General features: G+C 45.3%; 1 protein-coding gene across 1 annotated transcript in view; it reads right to left on the bottom strand.

Moving 5' to 3' along the window:
* BLVRA (biliverdin reductase A) overlaps positions 1–23,065 on the bottom strand; it is a 44,206-nt gene extending 21,141 nt beyond the window's left edge. The window contains exons 1-2 of the mRNA XM_007446988.1: positions 23,036–23,065; positions 1,852–1,973 (exon numbers count right to left, since the gene is read on the bottom strand). Of these exons, the coding sequence (XP_007447050.1) occupies positions 1,852–1,973; positions 23,036–23,047 (134 nt within the window). The 5' untranslated portion in view covers positions 23,048–23,065. The remainder of the gene's footprint in view (positions 1–1,851; positions 1,974–23,035) is intronic.
* Positions 23,066–23,919: the final 854 nt, after the last annotated feature.

The following is a 23,919-nucleotide window of genomic DNA, read 5'->3' as shown; positions in this document are numbered from 1 at the left end:
GGAATGCCGTGCCGGGGGCACAGGTGAAGAGTCAAGCAAGGCAAGGAACCCCAAGTTTCAGGGTTTCAGGAGAGGCTTCCCGGGGAGGTGTCGGGACTTAGCAGGTAGGTCGTGAGGAACAGGGCATGTGAGAAGGGGACAGTGTAATAACAGTAGGGCTGCGGTAAAGCAGGGATGGAGGGGAGCTGGCCGTCCTCCCGAGGGACCTGGGTGGGTTGGGCATTCCCGCTGCAGAGTCACGGCGCCAGCTGCCGAGGGCGGGGCTGCAGGGGGAGCAGAGGCCCCATTTCAGCCCGGAGCCCATGTCGTGCACAATCCCAGCCGCAGGCACGGAAGCAGCAGGAGAACGGTGCCGGCTAACCGTAATGTCAAGCCTCCCGTTTGTGCTGCGCCCTTAGAATCTTTTCTTAAAAATTAATTAATTAATTAATTTTCGGATGCGTTGCGTCTTTGTTGCTGCCCGTGGGCGTCCTCTAGTTGCGGCGAGCAGGGGCTACTCTTTGTTGTGGTGTGCGAGGTTCCCACTGTGGTGGCTTCTTTTGCTGCAGAGCACAGGCTCTAGGTGCGCGGGCTCAGTAGTTGTGGCTCGTGGGCTCTAGAGCGCAGGCTCAGTAGTTGTGGCACATGGGCTTAGTTGCTCCGTGGCATGTGGGATCTTCCCAGACCAGGCCTCGAACCCGTGTCCCCCTGCATTGGCAGGCGGATTCTTAATCACTGTGCCACCAGGGAAGCCCTCCCTTAGAATCTTACTGGGAGGGGAAGACTGACCAAGGGCAGATTCCCAGCACTTCTGGGTCACCTTAGTGCCGCCACTTTAAATCCTTAAGGAAGGGCCAGGTTTCGAGAGAGGCAAATTGGAAGAAAGCAGGTCCCATAAATTAAAATTTGAAAGAACTTCTACGTGGACCGTCAGGACAGTTACTTACACTCTGTTTAAATATTGACATTTAGTTGATTTCTCTAAAGCACTAGGAAGCAGACACGTGCCTGACTTGCCTTCTGCCGCATCACCTGCCGACACAGGGCCTACCTCTAGTTCCCAATGACTTGATAAATGATGTTGAACGGCGTTAGTTTGGTGAATGGTGTGTATGTGAGGAAGTGGTCGGGGTGGAGGAAGGAGCTGAGGGTGGGGCAGGGAAGAAGAAACGCGCTGAAAAGTTTGGTTTTGAGTTACAGGAGATAAGTGATACTCCTTAAAAGCGGGGCTCGGAATTATCAAAGGGAAAAAGAACACATGGTGTTTAAAAGATGGGCTTTGGGCTTTGGAATCAGATAGTTCTGCGCTGACGTCTAGTTCTTGGATTTTTCCAGCTGTGTGACCTCAGGCAAATTACTTAACCTCTCTGTGGCTCAGCTTCTTTATCTGTCAAGTGGGTTGACATCTACGTCAAATAGTTGGTCAGGCTTGGAAAGCCCAGGGCCCTGCATGGATGGCTGTCATAGTAACTGATGTGACAGTTACATGGTAACTGATGTATCACACCTAAAGCCTTCATTCAGGACAACCCACATGTGTTCACTGTGCCCCTTCAGTAACCGTCAGGCCCTGTGTTCAAGTTCCCTACGTCTGACGGCAGTCCCCTCTACAGAGGAGCTGAGGGTGGTCACGCTCATTATTCGGGTACGCTGGGCTGACTCACTGTACATCCCAGCTGCAGGTCTAGTTACTCTTCAGTTCCCAGACCTGTCCAAACTTGTGATCTTGTGGGGCTGATCCTGCATGGTTCCGTGGAACGACCCTGGAGCTGGCTCGCTCTCTCCTGGGTCTGGAGGAGTTGCGTGGCCCAAGGCCTAACCCATCTCACCGGGCTTCCCGTGAATTACAAGGCACAAAGCAAAGAAAGCCACCTGGACACGAAGCCGATCAGGTTCAGGTAAGCCGAGGAAGCGTGTGGATTCTGCAAGTCCCGGATCCGCACGGAGCCAGCTCTGCCGATGCCAACCACCACCACGCCAAACTTCCTCTCGGGCTGAAACACAAGGGATCAAGGTGGGGTTTAAAAACGGTCCAGGCGTCTAGCAAAGCGCGGCAAAACAAAGACATGTGGGCAGGACCAGTCAGGGTCCAGACAAGCAAGGAGCCAACCCAGAACACACAGGAAGCCGCAGCAGGTAAGGGGGGGATGAGACACTCCCTGAAACGTGGGCTCGGAGAGAAGTCAGCTCCCCCCAGAACATTTCTGTGGGTGCTCTGACCCGTGTCGTCCACGGAAAAGGCTCTCCACTTCTACTGCCACCTCCCCCAGGATGAGAGGTCTTCCTCTTTAAGCCATACCCAGTCCTAGTCTGGCACCTCTGTCCTCCCCGAATCCCTCCTCCACTGGACGTGCGAATCTGATACAGCGGGGAGTCATTCAGAGGCCACAGCTGCTCAGTGAGATGTGGGCAGACAGGGCCCATGGGTACCAGCCACAGTCACCTTACTCAGACTCCTCAACATGGCTTTCTGGGTTCCAACCAGTGTCACTCCCACCCTACTGTGGCAGCTTACTCATTATTCAGGTTCACTGCTGGAGGCTGGATGCGTATAGTACGATGAAAAATCAAGTCGACTTTTTCAAGTTATACAGCAACTCACTATAATCCAAACTGATAAAAATTATCTCTACACGTCCCTCAAACCCAGTTCTTCTTGGATGTCTCCAAGCATAGAAACTCCAATGTCTCCCTAGCCGCTAGCATCTACCCCCTTTCTTTCACCTTTGTCATCTGGGTGTCACCATTTCCCACTGAGTCCACCCCTCTTCCTGCGTCCACTGCTCTAGTCTGGCCCAGGACTTGTTTGCCTCCTGCCTGATGACGTGACAAATCACCACCTGGTCTCACCCTTCCCATGTGTGGTCCCCAGGCCTGCCAGAGGAGATGCTTCAGACGAAAACTAAGTGCCCCCGCCCCCGATTAAAGCCCTTCATTTTCCCAGCTGTTATAGACTGAATGATTATGTCCCCCCCAGAAGTGGGAACCCTGCCCCCCAATATAATGGTAGTAGGAGATAGGGCTTTGGGGAGGTAATTAGGATGAGACGAAGTCATGAGGGTGGAGCCTGCATGAATGGGGTTGGTGCCCTTCTAAGAGTCACGAGAGAGCGTGTCTCCTCTCCCTGCTCTCCGCTCACGTGAGGACAGGCTGAGGAGTCCGTAGTCTGCAGCCCAGAAGGGTACCCCTCCCGCCAGATCTCAACTTGATCTCAGGCTTCCAGACCCCGAACTGCAAGAGAGAAATTTCTGTGGTACTTTATTACAGAAGCCCAAACTGTAAGACAGTTTGTAGGACACCAACTAAAGGGGAAAAAAAAAAATCCAAGTCCACATTCTTTACCAAACACATACGGCCTTTCACAACTCAGCTCCAGCCTGCTTCTCCAGCAACGCCTTCTGGTCAACTCCCCCACTATGTAACTTTAGGCTTCTGACCTTCCAAACAACTTCAAAGTACACAGAACACACACGACTGTTTGCTCCCTCTAAGTCTTTGCAAATCCTGTTCCCCTTGCCTGGAACGAGCTTCTCCCCACTGTCCACAGGGTGGATGTCCACACCTTCAAAGCATTTAAGACTTGGGCATCTTACATTCTATGAAGCTTTTCCTGATACCATCAGTTAGATTTTTTTTTTTTGCATATAATAAAACCCACCCATTTGAGTGTACAGTTCTATGAGTTTTGACCAACATAAACTCATATATCTACCACAGTCAAGATATAGAACAAATGAACTTATTTACAAAACAGAAGTAGGGTCATAGATGTAGAAAAAAGATTTATGGTTACCAGGAGATAAGGGTGGGGAGGGATAAATTGGGAGACTGGGATTGACATATACACACGACTATATATAAAATAGATAACTAATAAGAACCTGCTGTATAGCACAGGGAACTCTACTCAATACTCTATAATGGCCTATATGGGAAAAGAATCTAAATAAAAAAAAGAGTGGATACATGCATATGTATAACTGATTCACTTTGCTGTACACGTGAAACTAAAACAATGTAAATCAACTATACTCCAATTAAAAAAAAACAAAGGATACAGAACAGTTCTATCACCCCCCCCCAAAATTACCTGTGCCCCTTTGTAGTCAACCCCTACCCAACCCCAGGCAACCACTGATTTGTACCATCCCAATAGTTTTGCCTTTTCTAGAACGTCATATAAATGAAATCATATGATATGTAGTCTGAGTCTATCTTCTGCCTAGCACAATGCATTTTTCACCTATGTTGTTGCATGTATCAATCATTTCTTTTTATTACTAAGTACTAGTCATAATGGCTTGTTTATCTATTTCGCAGTTGAAGAGCATTTCTGATGCTTCCAGTTCAAATGAATTCATAATTCAATTATGAATAAAGCTGCTATAGATAGTCATGTCCTACTTTTTGTGTCAGCACAGTTCTCAAACTTGGGTAAATACCTGGGTATGAGTTTGCTGTGTCATATGGCAAGTGTAGGCTTAACTTTATGAGAAACTGCCAAACTGAGTTTTTCCAAAGTGTACCTTTACACCTATACTGTTTTGCATTCTTGCCACTGATGTCTGAGAGGTCCAGCTGTTCTGCATTCTCACCAGCACCTGGTATTATCAGGTTTTCTCCTTTTTGTTTTAGCCATTATAACAGGTGTGTTGTGGTCTCTCACTGGGGTTTCTATTTGCATTTTCCTAATGACTAGTGATGTTGAGCACTGTTTCGTGTGCTTATTTGCCATCTATAAATCTTTGCTGGTAAAGTGTCTGTTCAAATCTTTTGCCACTTTTTATTGGGTTGTTTATTTTCTTATTATTGAGTTTTTAGAGTTCTTTATATATTTTGGATACAATTCATTTGTCAGATATGTAATTTGCAAACAACTTTTCCTAGTCTGTAGTTCTTTTCATTTTCTTAAGAGTGACGTTTTAGGAGCTAAAGTTCTTAATTTTGATGAAGTCAACTTATCAAAAAATTTTTTTCATGGATCATTCTTCTGGCTACTCCAATGTCACAAACATTTTATTCTATGTTTTCTTTCAGACATTTTATAGTTTAAGATTCACAGTTTTAGCTTACTTTAGTTTTAGTTACTATTTTTTTTCTTTTTTGGCCACATTGGGTTTTCATTGCTGCACACGGGCTTTCTCTAGTTGCGGCGAGTGGGGGCTACTCTTCCTTGCGGTGCGCGGGCTTCTCACTGTGGTGGCTTCTCTTGTTGTGAAGCACGGGCTCTAGGCACGCGGGCTTCAGTAGTTGCAGCACGTGGGCTCAGCAGTCGTGGCATGCAGGCCTTAGAGTGTGTGGGCTTCAGTAGTTGTGGTACAAGGGCTCAGTAGTTGCAGTATGTGGGCTCTAGGGCATGCAGGCTTTGGTAGCTGTGGCTCGTGGGCTCTAGAGTGCAGGCTCAGTAGTTGTGGCACACGGGCTTTGTTGCTCTGCAGCATGTGGGATCTTCCCAGACCAGAGGTCGAACCCATGTCCCCTGCATTGGCAGGCAGATTCTTAACCACTGCGCCACCAAGGAAGTCCTTAGTTACTTTTATAGTTTATGTTCTGAATTAAGTTTTCCACATGGAGTAAGGTATGAATCAGTTTCCTTAAAAAATTTTTTTAGAGCAGAGCGCCAGCTTCTAGTATATGTATTCATTCCACAGGCTGTATCAACTATCTACAACTAGGCAGGGCTATGCCAGCCCTGTATTTAAATGTACCAGGACTTTAAACCCAGCTCATGTGCCGCCTTCTCTGGAAGCCATCAAGCTTCATTTTTTTTTTTCTCATATGATATCCAACTGTTCCAATATGATCTATTGAGAAAGACCATCATTTTTCTATTGAAATGCCTTTGTACCTTTGTACAAAAGGAAACTGTCTTGATCACTATAGTTTTATGGTAAGTATGGAGTCCATTACTGTGAATCCACCAACTTTTTCTTTTCCAAAATTATAGTTCTCCTGCCTTTATATATAAATTTTAGACTCAGCTTGCCAATTATTAAATAAATAAAATAAAATGAAATAAAATAAAAATTCCTGCCAGGATTCTGAATGGGATTATGTTGAATATATGGATCTGTTTGAGAAAAAACCCAACATTTTCACAATAATGAATCTTCTAATCCATGAATGTGGTACATATCCCTTTTTTTTTTTTTTTTTTTTTGGCGGTACGCGGGCCTCTCACTGTTGTGGTCTCTCCCGTTGCGGAGCACAGGCTCCAGACGCACAGTCTCAGCGGCCATGACTCACGGGCCCAGCCGCTTCACAGCATGTGGGATCCTTCCAGACCGGGGCACGAACCCACGTCCCCTGCATCGGCAGGTGCACTCTCAACCACTGCGCCACCAGGGAAGCCCCATATCCCCATTTATTTAGGTCTTTGATTTCTTTCATTCATTTTCAGTATATGGATTTAGCACATATTTTGTGAGATTTATACTTGTTTTTTTAATGATTTTTAGTGCTATTATAAATAATATTTTTTTAACCTTCCATTTCCAATTGTTCATTGTGAGTATACAGACATACAATTGATTTCTGTATACTGACTTGGCACCTTGTAACCTTGCTGAACTCACTTATTACTTCTAGCGGCTGTTTTGTAGATTCCATTAGATTTCCGCATAGACCACAGAGTCAGATGTGAACAGAGACGGTTTTACTTCTTCCTTTCCAATCTGTATGTGTTTTATTCATTTTTCTTGCCTGATTGCACTGGATGGGACTCCAGTATGATTTTGAATAGGAGTAGCAAGAGCAGACATTCTTTTTCTTTTTCTTTTCTTTTTTTTTTTTTTTATAAATTTACTTATCTACCTGTTTTTATTTTTGGCTGTGTTGGGTCTCTGTTGCTGTGTGTGGGCCTCTTATTGTCGTGGCTTCTCTTGTTGCAGAGCACGGGCTCCAGGTGCGCGGGCCCCAGCAGCCGTGGCTGGCAGGCTCAGCAGTTGTGGCCCGCAGGCTCCAGAGCGCAGGCTCAGTTGCTCTGCGGCATGTGGATCCTTCCAGGCCAGGGATCGAACCCGTGTCCCCTGCATTGGCAGGCAGACTCTCAACCACTGCGCCACCAGGGAAGCCCCAAGAGCAGACATTCTTGCTCACGTTTTAATCTTAGAGGACAGCATTTGGTCTTTTCACCAAGAAGAATTATCTTAGCTGTAGAAATTTTTTGTAGATACCCTTTATCAGGATGTGGATATTTTCTTTTATTCATATTCTGCTTATATTTTTAAAGCTATAAATGGTCTAATTTTGTCAAGTGCTTTTTCTATGTCTATTGAGATGATTGTGTGACTTTTTTCTTCAAGTCTGTTGATATAGTGACACCTTTCATTCCCAGGATAAACCTCACTTGGTCATAATGTATTATCCTTTATATATGTTGTTGATTCTATCTGCGAAAATCTTATTAAAAATGTTTGCATCTGTGTTCATGAGAGTTACTGGTCCGTAATTCTCTTTTCTTGTAATGCCAAATTATTTCTAGTATTTCTGATTCTATAAAAGCATTCCCTTTTTACTGCCTGTATAAAACATTTTATATCACTGTTAATTCTACTAAAGAACTGCTTTTTCTTTACGGTATGAATTCCAACGGATGGAATACATGCCTTTAAAATAGGTTTCCTTTATCCAATAAAATTAAGATTACTGATAAGTTTCTTGGCTTTAGGGCTGGGCCAGTTGCTACTAGCACATTTTAGGTAAATAACATTCTTTACTAAACACCGTGAGATCATTCATTTGAAACTTTCAGAATAATTCATAGAAAATAGATAGTATATTAAATTACATACTAAATGGTCAATCTACGACTACAGAAATTTATATATCAAGCAGCTCTTTAAAGAAGTAAGACCCACAAATATGTCTGTCTTGGGATAATATACATAGTTGAAATGAATAAAATCTGGAAGACCAATATTATAACACTATGTTCTGTTAGTCTTTTTCTTTTAATCATACAATTAGTAATCCATTTGTGCTCACAATATTCATACGTATGAGCTTAAAGGAAAAAAAAATCTCATGATAATAAAAAGGTTTTATACTCATATATACTTTTTTTTTTTTGCGGTACGCTGGCCTCTCACTGCTGTGGTCTCTCCTGTTGCGGAGCACAGGCTCCGGACGCGCGGGCTCAGAGGCCATGGCTCACGGGCCCAGCCGCTCTGCGGCATGTGGGATCTTCCCAGACCGGGGCACGAACCTGTGTCCCCTGCATCGGCAGGCGGACTCTCAACCACTGCGCCATCAGGGAAGCCCTCATATATACTTTTAAATTACACTACTGTTTAAACATTTTCCTAAAGTCAAACCCTCCTTTCCAGCTGGCATGGTTTTTCAAGCCTAACTCTTGACAGGGTGCGGCCCTCTGGCATTAGTGAAGTAAAGAAGGTGGTGATAAGATCAAGCTGAAACCATTAATCCAGGTCTTTGAATTGCACTGGCTTCTTCACCTGCACCTTCCCCACTCCCACCCTCATCGCCAAGCCCATCACCCATAAAATGACCCACTTCTTCAAGTTTTAGATTGTTTACTTGTTTCCCATCATCCTTAACTTGGCACTATTTTAGGGAGCCTGCGGCTGACCTGCTCATGCCTAACAGGAAATCATCCAGCTTTCTGTACATAAAGCAGCGGCATGGCTTCCATTACCATATAAATTGACTAAAGGAAGAAAAGAAATAGACAATGCTAAAGAGAACTGCAGCTTGTGAGGACCTGTACATCCAATCCAGCCAGCCTCAAACTGACATCTTTGATTAGCATTCTCATTCAGGGGTTAGCTTTCTTGGACCACTGAGTTTGGAGCCAGTGGCGATTATTCTCCAGGAACACGTGCCAATGTAGAGGCTATGAAGCAGTAGGTTGGGCTGGGTTGGTGTTTGATGTGGCCTGAGCTGAAACGGCAGCTTGACATTGTGCAAAATATCACATATTACTAGTGAGCATACAAATGTTTGCCACCATAGTACCTGCAATGGACTAAAAGCAAGATACACTGGCAGTCTAGCTGGAACAGCTTGCCCGAGAAACCGGTTGTCTACGTTCCTTGGTATTACGTGTGGAAACAGATAACTATATGGGAATCCATCTGTGCTTGTGAAAGCGTGTGTTGTCTCAGTCTTTCTGAGGAAGAACTGGCAGCTCTAGACACGATTTCTTGACTGGATGATGGAGTGGCTGATCTTGAATCATTTGGACTAGAATTGCTGCTGGATGCTGGCGTTTCATGGCTTTCTCTATTGGCACTGGGTTTGGAGTACTGGGATGAGTTCACGAAAAATACACAAATGATAAACCATATGACACTCATTTTGTTTTCTGATCATCTTTCGGTGGCAAATGATCAGGAAGGAGTCTGCCCAAGTAGAGGACTCTGATTCTTTGTCAAATTTGTTATCTCACAGTTTCTGAGGGTCTGGAATCTGAATGTGGCTTAACGGAGTCCTCTGCCCAGGGTCTTACTAGGCTGCAGTCAGGAGCTGGCAGGTTACGTTCCCATCCAGAGCCCAGGGTTCTCTTCCAATCTCATGTGGTTGTCAGCAGAATTCAGTTCCTTATTGTTGTGGGATGGAGAGCTCTTAGAAGCCACCTGAAGTTCCTGACAAATGCCTCTCTGTATAAGCAGTACACATCAGAGCAGCCTGCTTCTTCTATCCAGAGTTCCTCTCTGTGGAAAGGTTTTAACTACAGAGACTATTTATTTAATAGGTATAGTTGGAATATATATACATTCAGGTTGTCACTTCTTTTTCAAAGTGCTTAGGAAGTCTGAGTCTTCCAAGGAATATGCCCATTTCATCTAAATTACTCTTTCCTAGCCACAAAGGTATTCACAGTATTCTCTTATTATTCTTTAACTCTCTGTAGAATCTGCAGGAATGTCCTCTCTCTCATTTCTGATATTGGTAATTTGCGTCTTCTCTCTCTTTTTCCTGAGCAGCCTGGCTAGAGTTTTATCAATTCTAATGATCTCAAAAAAACCCCAAAAGGCTATCTTTAGGTTTCAGTGATTTTCTTGATTGTTTTTTGTTTCCTTATTGTGTTGATTTCTGCTCTTATCCTTGTTACTTCAAATTTTCTGCTTATTTTGGGTTTAATATGCTCTTTTTTAAAAAACTCTGAGGTTGGGAATTTAAGCTATTCATTCAAGAACTTTCTTCTTTTCAAAAACAGACATTTAGTGCTATCAATCTCCCTGTAAGTGATGGTAGTGCTTTAGCTGCACCCCACAAACTGGGAAATGTCATGATTTCATTTTCATTCAGTTAACGATACTGTCTAATTTCCCTTGTGATGAACTCTTTGGTCAATGGATTATTCAGAAGTATGTTATTTAGTTCCAGATGTTTAGGGATTTTCCAGATATTTTTCTACTATCGGTTTCTCATTTAATTCCAGAGAAATATCAGTCAGAGAACATCCTTTAAATGATTTGAACCCTTAAATTTTTTTTTTTTTTTTTTGCTCGATACATGGGCCTCTCACTGTTGTGGCCTCTCCCGTTGCGGAGCACAGGCTCCGGAGGCGCAGGCTCAGCGGCCATGGCTCACGGCCTAGCCGCTCCGCGGCATGTGGGATGTGGGATCTTCCCGGACCAGGGCACGAACCCCCCTGCATCGGCAGGCGGACTCTCAACCACTGCGCCAGCAGGGAAGCCCCGTCTGTGACGTTTTAACATAAGTTACAGCTTTAAAATTGTTTGATTTTTATTGCATACTTCCCCTTTCTAAAGCATAAGATTGCTCAGATGATGTTCTTCATAGGAAAGCCTCCCTCCCTCTCTCTCTCATTATAATTTATTTTTTTAACTTTTTACTTTGAGATAATTGAGACTCACATGCAGTTATACAGAAATAATGCAGAAAGATCCGGTACATCTATCACCCAGTTTCCCCCAACGTTAACATCTTAGACAACCACAGTATAATATTAGAATTGGAGAATTGACATTGAATACCATCGATCAACCTATTCAGATTTTACCAGTTTTATACACACTCACTTGAATGTGTTTTTTTTTTTTTTTTTTTGTGGTACACGGGCCTCCCACTGCTGTGGCATCTCCCGTTGTGGAGCACAGGCTCCGGACGCGCAGGTTCAGTGGCCATGGCTCACGGGCCCAGCCACTCCGCGCCACGTGGGATCCTCCCGGACCGGGGCACGAACCTGCGTCCCCTGCATCGGCAGGCGGACTCTCAACCACTGCACCACCAGGGAAGCCCCAACCTCTCACTTTTAACCAATGTGTGCTTTCATATCTAAAGTGCGTTTCCTGTAGGCAGCATATTGTCAGGTCTCGATTTTTATTCAGTCTAACAATCTCTGCCTTTCAGTGAAGTGTTTAAACAATTTACCCTATGATTACGGATATGGTTGGGTTCCAGTCTACTGTCTTGTTGTCTTCTATCTGTCCAATCTGTGCTTCTTTCCCTCTTCTTCTGAATTCTTTTCAGATGAATAACGTATTTCTAATGATTCCATTTAATCTCACCCAGTGGCTAGTAGATGTAACGATTTCAGTGGTTTATTAAGGCCTTTATATGATACATATTTTACTTAGCACAGCCTGCCATAAGGTAACATCGTACCATTTCACACATGAGAACCTTCCAACAGGTTACTTCCACCTCCTCTCTCCCAGACTTTGTACTACTGTTGTTCCACAACTTACTCATAAACCCCTCAAGGTACCAGTCAGGATTCAGTCTGGAAAAGAGAAACCACTCAATGTGTTCTAAGCACAGAGTTTTAACACGGGGAATTAGAGGCTTATATCAGCGGTCCCTAACCTTTTTGGCACCAGGGACCGGTTTCATGGAAGACAATTTTTCCACGGATGGTGGGTGGGAGTGGTTCAGGCAGTAATGCAAGTGATGGGGAGCGATGGGGAGTGATGGGGAGCGATGGGGGAGTGATGGGGGAGTGATGAGGAGTGATGTGGGAATGATGGGGAGTGATGAGGGTGCGATGGGGAGCGATGGGGAGTGATGGGGAAGTGATGGGGAGTGATGGGGGAGTGATGGGGAATGATGGGGGAGTGATGGGGAGTGATGGGGGAGTGATGGGGAGCAGCAGATGTAGCTTCACTCACTCATCTGCCCGCCACTCACCTCCTGCTCTGTGGCCAGGTTCCTAACAGGCCGTGGACCAGTACTGGTCTGTGACCCTGGGGTTGGGGGCCCCTGGGTTACATGACCATTGCCACCACTGGGGAGCTAAAGCCAGAGAAGCCATCACTGACCATCTCCCTGCTGTACTGAAGCAAGTGATTCTCAAGAGCTTGCCTGGACGCCAAGACCTCGGGGAAAGCATCTGCAGCCTTTTTCAGCCTGCAGCTGGGAAGAAGGAACTGTGCTCTCTCAATAACAGTCTCTCTTTCTTCAGCCATCCAAATCTCCCAAGACTGCTTCTAACTGGCCAACTTCAAATGTGAAATGGACCAGTGGGCAATGCAGTTCCAGGCTTGTCTTCCTTGAGTCAGGGAGAGTGTGAGAAGGAGAGGCCACAGTGCCCAACTGACAACAGGCAATTTAGCCCAGTTAGTACCTTCTGGGTTACAAGTTTACCCTTTTAATTTTAATTGTTGACAGTCTCATATATGAAAAGCAGAAAGACAGTCTTTAGAGAAATCTGTACTGTAACAGGCAAAACACACATGCCTGATCAAATATTTGTTTCTTCTTTCACCCAAAAAAGGAAACAAGCAATCTCCTTATGAGGCTGAGTATTTACAGTATTCCTAAGATTAACTACTAAATTACTACATTCCAGAAAATAACCAGGAACATAAGTTTCTATTAGCTTTAAAAGAGCCATGAGGTTAAGAAACAGCTTCATTATCTGTAAGAAGCCAAGTTACTTTTTCTATTTTAGTAATTAACAATACACACAGACTTGTGTACAAAACCTGGCTGGCATGGTGTCAGACTCAAAGTGCTTCTGAGTTTGGTTTACAGAACATTCCTTTGCAAAACTGACACAAAGGGACAAGATATGGGTGAAAATGCTGACATATTAACAGTTGAGTTCCTCTGTGGGAAAGAACTTTGTTTTTGAGAAAAATGACTTTGCTAGATAGACCATTTTACCTGTGCCTGATCATCTGACATGAGGCTTCTCCAAGGCATGTTCTGAAAGGAAACTGCAAATCAAAGAGGTGAGGGCTTCTGGTTTCCCACTGCACACGGAAGGAGCTTGGAAGTTGCTACTCCATCCTGATAACGGGTAAACAGCTAAACAGACTGAAAAACTAACTAAGTCTTCCAGGATCCGTAAGAGAGGTGAGGACACAAGGCAAACCACTGCCCCCAAGACTGGAGAGACAGAGGGACTAATGAAGAGAATAGGTTCAAGAGTAGAAACGACCACAGGAACCAGACGCCAGAACCAGTAGGAAAGCCTGAACTGTAATGGATGAGCTGCTGGGGGCTCAGTGTGGACAACTTGGAGACCTAAAAACTCCAGGGGGACCCAGTCACGGGGAGACCCTCTCAATTTTGTGAGATTTACCTCCAAGAGCCTGACCAGGTTTCCACAGTAAATACTGGAGATGTTTCCCTTTGTGCTTCCAGCAGGAGTGGGGGAAAAGCACCACTCTGAAATATACCAGAGCGTGCCATTCTTCCTAATGAGGCCTGTCCTCACAGGAAACTAGCTAACCAGACCCTAACCTGCTGACTGCAGGGAAGGGAAAAACAGTTGACCCTTGAACAACAACCATTTGAACAGTGCAGGTCCACTTACATATGGATTTTTTTAAAAAGTAAATATTACAGTACTACACAGTTGCGGCTGGTTGAATCTGTGGATGCAGAGCTGTGTATATGGAGGGCCGACTGTAAGTGCCAGGCAGATTTTCAACTGCACAGAGGGTCAGCATCTCTAACCCCGGTGTTGTGTAAGGGTCCACTGTACAAAACTCCAGACTACTCTAGAATTCCATTTGGGAGAAGGGAAACACCCAACTCTAGCCCACGCTAGCCATACTCTCCCACCTAAGAGGGGAACAAGAAAAGAAACAACTGAGAAATACTTGTGTGGTTCACAGTCCAGAGGCACAGGCTCACTAAAAGACTGAGACCTGATCACGGGACTGGAGAATGCTTCCCCTCCCCCTATATCTCACCACCACATGACTAAAGGCCCATTTACAGTGGCTCCTTTTACATGATACATCATGTCTGGCGATCAAGGAAAAAAATGACAAGCCATAGCAAAAGACAAAAAACACAATTTGAAGAGACAGAGCAGCATCAGAACCAGACATAACAGGAGTGTTGGAATTACCAGACTGGGAATCTAAAACAACTATGATTACTATGCTAAGGGTCTAATGGATAAAGCAGACAACATATAAGAACAGATGGGCAATGTAAGCAGAGAGACGGAAATTCTAAGAATGAAGAAGAAATGCTAGAGATCAAACACAATGTAACAGAAACAAAGAATGCCTTTTATGGGTTTATTAGTAGAGTAGACATGGCTGAGGAAAAGAATCTCTGAAATTGAAGATATCTCAATAGTAACCCCCCGAACTGAGACTGAATAAATGAAGTGAATATCCAAGGACTGTGGGACAACTACAAATGGTGTAACACACATGTAATGGGAACACCAGAAAGAGAAGGAAGAGAGAAAAGAACACAAGAAATACTTGAAACAGTAATGACTAAGAATTTCCCCAAATTAATGTCAGGCACCAAACCACAGGTCCAGGAAGTTCAGAGAACACCAAACAGGATAAATACCTCCCCACCCCTGCAAAATGATGTTAGGCATATCATTTTCAAATTACAGAAAAGCAAAGATAAAGAAAAAAATCCTGAAAGAAGCCAGAGAGACAGGACTTCCCTGGTGGTCCAGTGTTGAAGACTCCGTGCTCCCACTGCATGGGGCGCAAATTTGATTAGGGAACTAGGATCCTATACGCCGCGTGACGCAGCCAAAAAAAAAAGAGAAAAACAAAAGCCAGAGGGAATCAACCTTACATACAGAAGAACAATGATAAAAATTAAATCCAACTTCTCCTCAAAAACCATGCAAGCAAGAGGAGAGTGAAGTGAAATATTTAAAGTGTTGAGAGAAAAAAAAAAACTACCAACCTAGAATTCTGTACCCTGTGAAATTATCCTTCCAGAGTGAAGAAGAAATAAAGACTTTCTCAGACAAACAAAAATTTGAGGGAGTTTGTTGCCAGTAGACCTATCTTGCAAGAAATGTTAAAAGGATTTCTTTAGAGAGGAAGAAAAACAATACAGGTCAGAAACTCAGGTCTACCTAAAGAAAGGAAGGAGGATTAAGTGAAGGTAAAATAAAAACTTTATTTTTCTTATTCTTAATTGATCTAAATAACAATAAAATAATAACAGCAACAAAGTATTCAATTATTTATGCTTATGTATATACTTTATGTATGTATTTATATGCTTATGTACGCTTATACATAAATGAAATGAGTAACAGCAGTGATACATGGGACAAGAAAAAGGAATGGAATTATGATGTTATTTTACAGTGCTCACACTATCTGTAAAGTGGTATAGTTATTATTTGAAAGTGGACTTGGATTAGTTGTAAATGTATATTGCAAGCCCTAGAGCAACCAGTAAAAAAAGGAAGTATAACCAATATGCTAAGAAAAAAGAGAAAATGGAATCATATAACAGGCTCAATTTAAATCACAAAAGGCAGAAAAAGAGTGGAAGAGAAAAATAGGACCAAAGAACAAAGGCAATGAATAGAAAACAGTAACAAATATCAATCCACCTACATCAATAATCACTTTGAACGTTAATGGTCTAAATGCATCAGTTAAAAGATAAAGATTGTCAGAGTGGATTAAAAAACAAGACTTAACTATATGTTGTCTACAAGAATTCCACTTTAGATATAAAGACACATATAGATTAAAAGTAAATGGATGGGGGCTTCCCTGGTGGCGCAGTGGTTGAGAGTCCGCCTGCCGATGCAGGGGACACGGGTTCGTGCCCCGGTCCCGGAGGATCCCACATGCCGCGGAGTGGCTAGGCCCGTGAGCCATGGCCGCTGAGCCTGCGCGTCCGGAGCCTGTGCTCCGCAACGGGAGAGGCCACAACAGTGAGAGGCCCGCGTACCTCAAAAAAAAAAAAAGTAAATGGATGGGACTTCCCTGGTGGCGCAGTGGTTAAGAATCCGCCTGCCAATGCAGGGGACAAGGGTTCGAGCCCTGGTCTGGGAAGATCCCACATGCTGCAGAGCAACTAAGCCCGTGTGCCACAACTACTGAGCCTGCGCTCTAGAGCCCACAAGCCACAACTACTGAGCCCGTGTGCCACAACTACTGAAGCCTGCGCGCCTAGAGCCCATGCTCTGCATAAGAGAAGCCACTGCAATGAGAAGCCTGTGCACCATAACGAAGAGTAGCCCCCGCTCGCCGCAACTAGAGGAAGCCCACACGCAGCAACGAAGACCCAACGCAGCCAAAAAATAAAGAAATAAATCAAAAAAAAAAAAAAAAGTAAATGGATGGAGACAAATATACCATGCTAACACTATAAGCAAAAGAAAACAGGAATAGCTATGTTAGTTGCAAGAAGGGCATTGCATAATAATAATGGGGTCCAAGAAGACATAATAATTCTTAACACTTGTGCACTTAACAACAGGGCACCAAATTACATGAGGCAAAATCTGATAGAACTGCGAGGAAAAACAGATGAATCCAAAATCATAGTTGGACACTCCAACACCCCTCTATCAGAAATGGACAGGTTTAACAGGCAGAAAAATCAGGAAGGACATAGTTGGAACTCAACACCACCAGTCAATTGGACATAACTGACATCTATAGTCTACTTTACCCCGAAGCAGCAGAATACGCGTTCTTCTCAAGCACACGTGGAACATTCACCAAGACAGACCACAGTCTGGGCCATAAAATATACCCCAACAAGTTTAAAAGCACAGAAATCATACAATGTCTGCTCTGAGACCACAGTGGAATTAAACTAGAAATTAGAACAATAACTGGAAAATCCCCAACTATAGGAGATTAAACAAGTCAAAGAGATAGCTAAACTGCTCTGCAATTTAGTAGCTAAAACTCTGGCAGTGAGAACCAGCAGAAAGCAGAGGAAAGGGGAAGAAAGATGAGCAGGAAGGTGAACGTGCACACAGATTATAAGAAGGCTGAGTATGGCAAGAAAGAAGGCAGTAAGACATGCCCAGCAGACAGGTGGGCAATGGATTTGTAGAAGCCAGGATGTCTAAAATTCCATTTCAGTTGTCTGCTGTGCTCTGCTGTCTTGAGCCCCTGATCAAATGCACTATATATCCAGTCCTGTAGAGGTGGTATTTTAAGGAACAAAGGAAGAGCAGCAGTTTCAAGACAGCAGAAAAGGGACAGACATAAGGAACAGCAAAGTGACTCAAAAACTAATTGGGGACCAAATTATAGTCACAGAGTGAGCTTGCTCTCCCTGTCTTGGACTCAGCGAAGCTGAGTGTTTGGAGCTCAAGATCTGGCGATGGAATTTAGAGAAAGTTAGGATTAAGAACACATGCACAATGGGCTTCCCTGGTGGCGCAGTGGTTGAGAGTCCGCCTGCCGATGCAGGGGACACGAGTTCGTGCCCCGGTCCGGGAAGGTCCCACGTGCCGCGGAGCGGCTGGGCCCGTGAGCCATGGCTGCTGAGCCTGCGCGTCCGGAGCCTGTGCTCCGCAACGGGAGAGGCCGCAGCAGTGGGAGGCCCACGTACTGCAAAAAACCAAAACAAAACAAAAAAAAAACAAAAACACACATGCACTGCCAACTCAGAAAGAAAAAAATTATTCTGAGGTGAGGAGAGTAGAAGAAAATGTAAAATCACTATGGAACTTCAAGGTGGGAGGTCTGAGGGCAGGTGCCGGATTTCCACTCCAGGAGCGGGTATGAAGATTTCAAATAGGAAGGACAACCTAATGTTTTTCACCTGTTTACAAGAATCAGTAAGTTTGATAACACACTGGCTGGCCTGGGAAGACAGGCATATTTGTATGTTGCCAGAGAGAGAGAAAAACAGGCAACCTTTGTGGAGAACAACTTGGAAATGTTTATCACACAAATATTCTTTGCTCAGAGAAATCCATTTCTAAAGCATATACGCAAGCAAAATGACCCAGGTTTATTGCAGCCTTGCCTGTAACAGCAAAAGACTGAAAATAATGTATATGTTGTTAATAGCAGACTGGTTATATAATTATGGTATGCTACACAGCTATAAAAAAGAACAAGGAAGTTCTTTATGTATTGGAAGGGACTGATCTCCAAGATATATTGTTGGCCGAGAAAAGCAAAATACAGACCAGTGTAATATGTGTGCTCTAGTTTGTGTAAAAAAAAAAAACAAGGGGGGGAGGCAGCTGAAGGGAAAAAATACTTGTATATGTTTAGAATCTCTCTGAAAGGATAGCCAAGAAACCAGTAGCACTGGCTGCCTGGGAGCGTAACAGAGTAGCTGGGAGAGAAGAGGTCTTCCCAGAGTAAATCTTTTTTTTTTTTTTTTTCTAAATTCTTTAAAATTTTGAATCATGTGAATGCATGTTATCCAAAATACAAACACTTAAAATAGATATAAAAATCCGAGGGATGCTCTGAGCAGATGAGAGCTCTACAGTTTGTACAGCCTTGGCTTACTCGCTGCTCCTGTCCTAGGCTCCAGCTACAGAGCTGGGCGGCCTCTGCCGCCTGGTCTTCACTGCGCTCTGTCCCTGCCCGTGGCCTGTCCACTGCCCCCAAATCGGCCAGCGGCTCATACCCCCGGGCCGCATCTGCTTCCTCCACTCACCCTTCTAGCCCAACTGTAAGCTGGTTTTCACTACCACACCTCTCTGCCGTATCCCAGGGCATCTCAGATCTTCTCACTGCCAAGTTCAAGGGCTTTCCCGCAGCGGCATTCTCCTGGACCTCAACTCGTATTTGACACTTAAGGGGACCTTCTTTAAATTCGCTCCTTCCCTGTCTTCCCTCGTCTCACGGCGAGGTTTCCTTCTCACACTTCATCCTGCGCCCTAGCGTTGCACGTTCCCCAGTGCTCAAGCCTGTCCCTCTGTTCTTCTCTTTGCCCCACGTTCCCAGAGTGGGGGAGGGGTGTTTCGCACTCAAGGTTTCCAGGACCACCGTTAGGCTGAAGTCTCCCACATCATGCGCTACAAGCCATCCTCTCCTCCAAGCTCCAGTCCCATGAAGAAATGCAAACCGGGCATTTCCACCTGGCCGTCCCGCCCTGACCTGGATCATCATGTTCTGTGCTAGATTCCAACCACACACCCCACCTGACTGGCTGTGCTCTGAACTTCCGGGCAAAGGCCAGTGGCTCTGCAAATTCTGTCAGGCACCCAGCTTGACATGCTGCAAATCCTGGGAGTCATTCCTGCACTGGACAAATCCTCTGAGACCAAAGGGCTGATTACGGCTGAGACCCCGCTCCTCCGTCTCTCTCCAGCCTGCCTCAAGTCTCTGCAAGTTTTCCTTCCTCTACGTTTCTACTGATCCACCCAAGCTCTGGAATGCATCACAAGATGACTAAACAATTTCTGAATCATCCCATCATTTAGTCAACTGCCATTTAGTGAGGACACACGGTGTTTGAGGCATCATGCCAGGTGCTATGGGGATGCAAAGATGAACAGGGCACACAGCCAGTTCTGCTCCAAGTCAAAGCATGGAAGGTAACAAAAGAAGTGATAAATGAAGGGTGATGGAAATTCACATGAGGGAGGTATCACTTCCAGAGAGAGAGCTCTGAGAAGTTTCACTGGACCAGCGAGGATCACGTCAGGCTGCCCTGGGATCAGACAGGAGAGGGAAGTGAGAAGGGTGACCACCACCACTAGAAGGTGGTCACAGGGTGTTTAAGGCAGAAGAGAAGGCAGAATAGTTAGAGGGGGACTCAAGGTCTGGGAATATTTTTAAAGGGTTGAGGGAGAAAAGGCACCAAAGGGGCTTCCCTGGTGGTGCAGTGGTTGAGAGTCCGCCTGCCGATGCAGGGGATACGGGTTCGTGCCCCGGTCTGGGAAGATCCCACACGCCACGGAGCGGCTGGGCCCGTGAGCCATGGCTGCTGAGCCTGCGCGTCCGGAGCCTGTGCTCCGCAACGGGAGAGGCCATAACAGTGAGAGGCCCGCGTACTGCAAAAAAAAAAAAAAAAACAGGCACCAAAGAAGGAAAGGTCAAAATTATAGAACAGAAGGGGTGGCTGATGATTGATAGGATTCTTACCAGGCCAGGTTCTATAAGCTTAATGTTAATGCTAAGTTTTTACTCTTTTTTTTTTTTTTTTAAACTTCCAAGAACATGAGAATTAGAGTGAGTTACAGGGCCTTCGGATAAGGCAGCAGAGGCCCCAGAAAATGGTTGACAGAGGCCAGCCCTGGGGTGGAGGAGGCTGGGGGGATGGGGTACTTGGGAGACTTGCTTTTGACTATTTAATGTTTTGTATATACCTTTTGAGTTTTGTACTAGGTCTGTGTATTGACATTATTACAAAACTAAACTTTTTAAAAGCTATTTTTTTTGTTTTACACATATCTACATTCTTTTTTTATAGTCTTTTCCATTATGGTTTACCACAGGACATTGACTAGAGTTCCCTGTGCTATACAGTAGGACCTTGTTGTTTATCCATTCCATATATAATAGTTTACATCTGCTCATCCCACACTCCCAATCCATCCCTCCCTCACCACCCCTCCCCCTTGGCAACCACAAGTCTGTTCTCTATGTCTGTGAGTCTGTTTCTGTTCTGTAGATAGGTTCCTCTGTGCCATACTTTAGATTCCACATATAAGTGATATCACATGCTATTGGTCTTTCTCTTTCTGACTTACTTCATTAGTACGATAATCTCTAGTTGTATCCATGTTGCTGCAAATGGCATTATTTCATTCTTTTTTATGGCTGAGTAGTATTCCATTGTATATATGTACCACATCTTCTTTATCCATTCCTCTGTCAATGGACATTTAGGTTGTTTACTGTGAATAGTGCTATGAACATAGGGGTGCACGTATCTTTTTGCATTATATCAAAAAACTACTATTAAAGATGAGTTTCTGAAGGGAATGAGAAAAATTGGATTACGGTAGCTCGACAAGACCTCATGTGTTGCTTTGTTCTGAAGAAAGTAAAAACTAAAGCAGTTGGAAATATTGATGGGAAAGATCGAGTAGAAATGAGCCCAACAGTGCAGCTGGTCAAGGAGGTAATCAGGGAGGTGGTACAAGGTCTGAACAGGCAGCAAAGTCTGCAATTCAGAGTGTGGACATTTCAGTAAAGAAAGGCTATTGAGGCCATCAAGCCCTCAGCCACTGCAGCTGCCCCCGAGGTGCATCCTGAGGGGACTCAGGATGGCAGAGAGCAGGATACTGCTTCTTAGGCACCCTAGATAGCTAAGGTGCCTATCAAAGGAATGATTTCAATAAGCCTAGACTCTTGCATCTTCCCATACATAGAATAGGGATAAATTCATTAACTTGAGATGTCTGTTTTCCTTTAACAGTAATCTTTTGATGTTCCAATTGCCTGGGGGTTTTTTGGGGGGCAAAAAACCCTATATATCCTGGCTTGTCCCTTACCTCTTTGGAGCAGTCCCTCAGAGTTTCCTGAGAGGCTATATCCCGGGCTTAAGTCCTCCGTAAGTCAGCAGGATAAAACATAATTCGCAACTTTTAGGTGTGCGTGTTTTTCAGTCAATACGCTTTCACCAGAAATGTCTGGGACGGGATGCAATGGGTCCTTTCCCAGTGTCCACTCGCCTTTCTTCTTCCCAGATCCAGCCCTGGGGTAGAGGGGGAAGCTGCACCAGGTGGGACTGATTAGTGTAAGCCAGTTGGCAAAATCCTGGCTCCTCTAACACAGTAATTAGTCCAGGAATGGGCATGTGACCTGTTTCTGGCAAGCAAGACCCTAAGCAGGAGTTTGGTGGAGGCTTCAGGAAAGGAGGTTCCCACTTTTCTGGGAGAGCTGCAGGCAGCCATGTCTTTCTCCCGCTCAGAGTGAATGAGGAAGCATGTAGCCCCAATCCCTGCTGGCAGCCATCCTAGAACCCTGAGGGGCACTACCTCGAGGATGAAGCCAACACTTAGATGAGAGTAGAGAGATGCAAAGATCCTGGACATGCTTAATAAGATGGCTGAGCCACTGGATCAACCCGCCCTGAAGCCTGCCCTGCATCTGGACTTCCAGGATAAAAACCACATTAAACTGCGTTTTCCTGTACTCGCAGCCTAGAGCTCTGTCACTGACAAGCATCCCTTCCACTATAAAAAAGGAACAAGCCAAACAGGGAGTCAGAAATTGAGAGAGATGATGGCTGATGGTTCCAGTTTTTCTCCATAAAGTAAAAGGTGACCCAGGTACTAAGAGTGAGGAGGGAGCTGGGAAGAGTGAGGAAGACCAGACCTGGTTGTTTCGGGCAAAGGGCAAGAGAGCTGCCTGGGGCTACGGAGGGGGGCCCGGTGGGTGTGCTGAGCACCCAGATGAGGTTTGAAGACCTCTGCCAGCCGCAAACAGCATGAAGCTGTGCCACTCACCCAAGACCGCCATCCTGTGGGGACAGCCTCTGGGCTGGCCGTGGGGCATCAAGGGGACAAGCAGAAAAGGAGTTGGAGATGTGAGCACAATAGCAGTTGAAGAGATGGACCCCACGATCTACGGTGACCTGGAAGGGAGTGAGAGCAGGAGGGGCTGATTGGTTAGGAAAAAACAGAGGGACAAAGAGACTAGGCATCTCGCTGGATCGAGGAACAGGTTCAGTGGAAGTGAGGCGACAGGGAGACGATGCAGAGAAAGGTCCTTGTCAGCAGAGTTAAGTGTCCCCAGAATAACGCAAGGACACAGATAAGAACTCAGAGGGGCCTAATTCTTCCCATATCACTGGGAGCCATGTGTGGTGGCAGGAAGGAGGGGACGTGTTTTCAAGTTTGTGGTGATGTTTCTGAAAACTCTGGAGGAAAGAAGACACTCTGTGAAGGAGGAATGAGGGACACTGCAAAAAAAAAGCATCCTTAAACGGGTCCTTTTAGAGGACTCACCTCTGCGTTCATCTTGGTCCCTTTCTGCAGGAGCTGCGAAGACAAAAGCAGAGGTTCAGGACCTTGGTGGCACCTCCCCAAACTCCCTGCCGACACTCTCCCTGGCTACCCCCCTTCTCCCCCCACTTCCTGTCCCACTGGCCCCATCTTCCCCAAATGCCTTCACCACCTTGTGCCCTCCAGTGAGGGCACCCAGGCTGGTGTCTGATCTGACACCGGCAGGTGGTCGCTGGCCCCCCTGGGAACATCACACCAGTAATGTTTCTCTAAAGAACACTGCCAACCCCCAAGGGCCCCCTCTTACACTAGAAGGGATGCTTCTGTATACTTAAAAGAATGATGCAGGGCTTCCCTGGTGGCTCAGTGGTTAAGAATCCATCTGCCAACGCAGGACACAGGGGTTCGAGCCCTGGTCCGGGAAGATCCCACATGCCGGCGGAGCAACTAAGCCCGTGTGCCACAACTACTGAGCCTGTGCTCTAGAGCCCGCGAGCCACAACTACTGAGCCCGTGTGCCACAGCTACTGAAGCCCGAGCGCCTAGAGCCCGTGCTCCACAACAAGAGAAGCCACCGCAATGAGAAGCCTGTGCACCGCAAGGAAGAGGAGCTCCCGCTCGCCACAACTAGAGAAAACCTGCGTGCAGCAACGAAGACCCAACACAGCCAAACATAAATAAATAAACAAATTTATTCAAAAAGAGAAAAAAAGAAAGAGGCACGGGAAGAGCCATAGACAACGTGTAACAAATGGGTCTGGCCGTGTCCTAATAAAACTTAAAAAAAAAAGAAAAGAATGTTAGTGTTAAGTGTCCCTTACATGTGGGGTGGGGAAGTCAGATAACGAAATATGAGGCAGATGGTAACAGCTGTGAGACAACTTGTG

Source organism: Lipotes vexillifer, unplaced genomic scaffold (genome assembly GCF_000442215.2).
Source record: "Lipotes vexillifer unplaced genomic scaffold, Lipotes_vexillifer_v1.1 scaffold1359, whole genome shotgun sequence".
In the NCBI taxonomy this organism is placed as follows: domain Eukaryota; kingdom Metazoa; phylum Chordata; class Mammalia; order Artiodactyla; family Lipotidae; genus Lipotes; species Lipotes vexillifer.
This window is presented reverse-complemented; position numbering and strand designations above follow the sequence as displayed.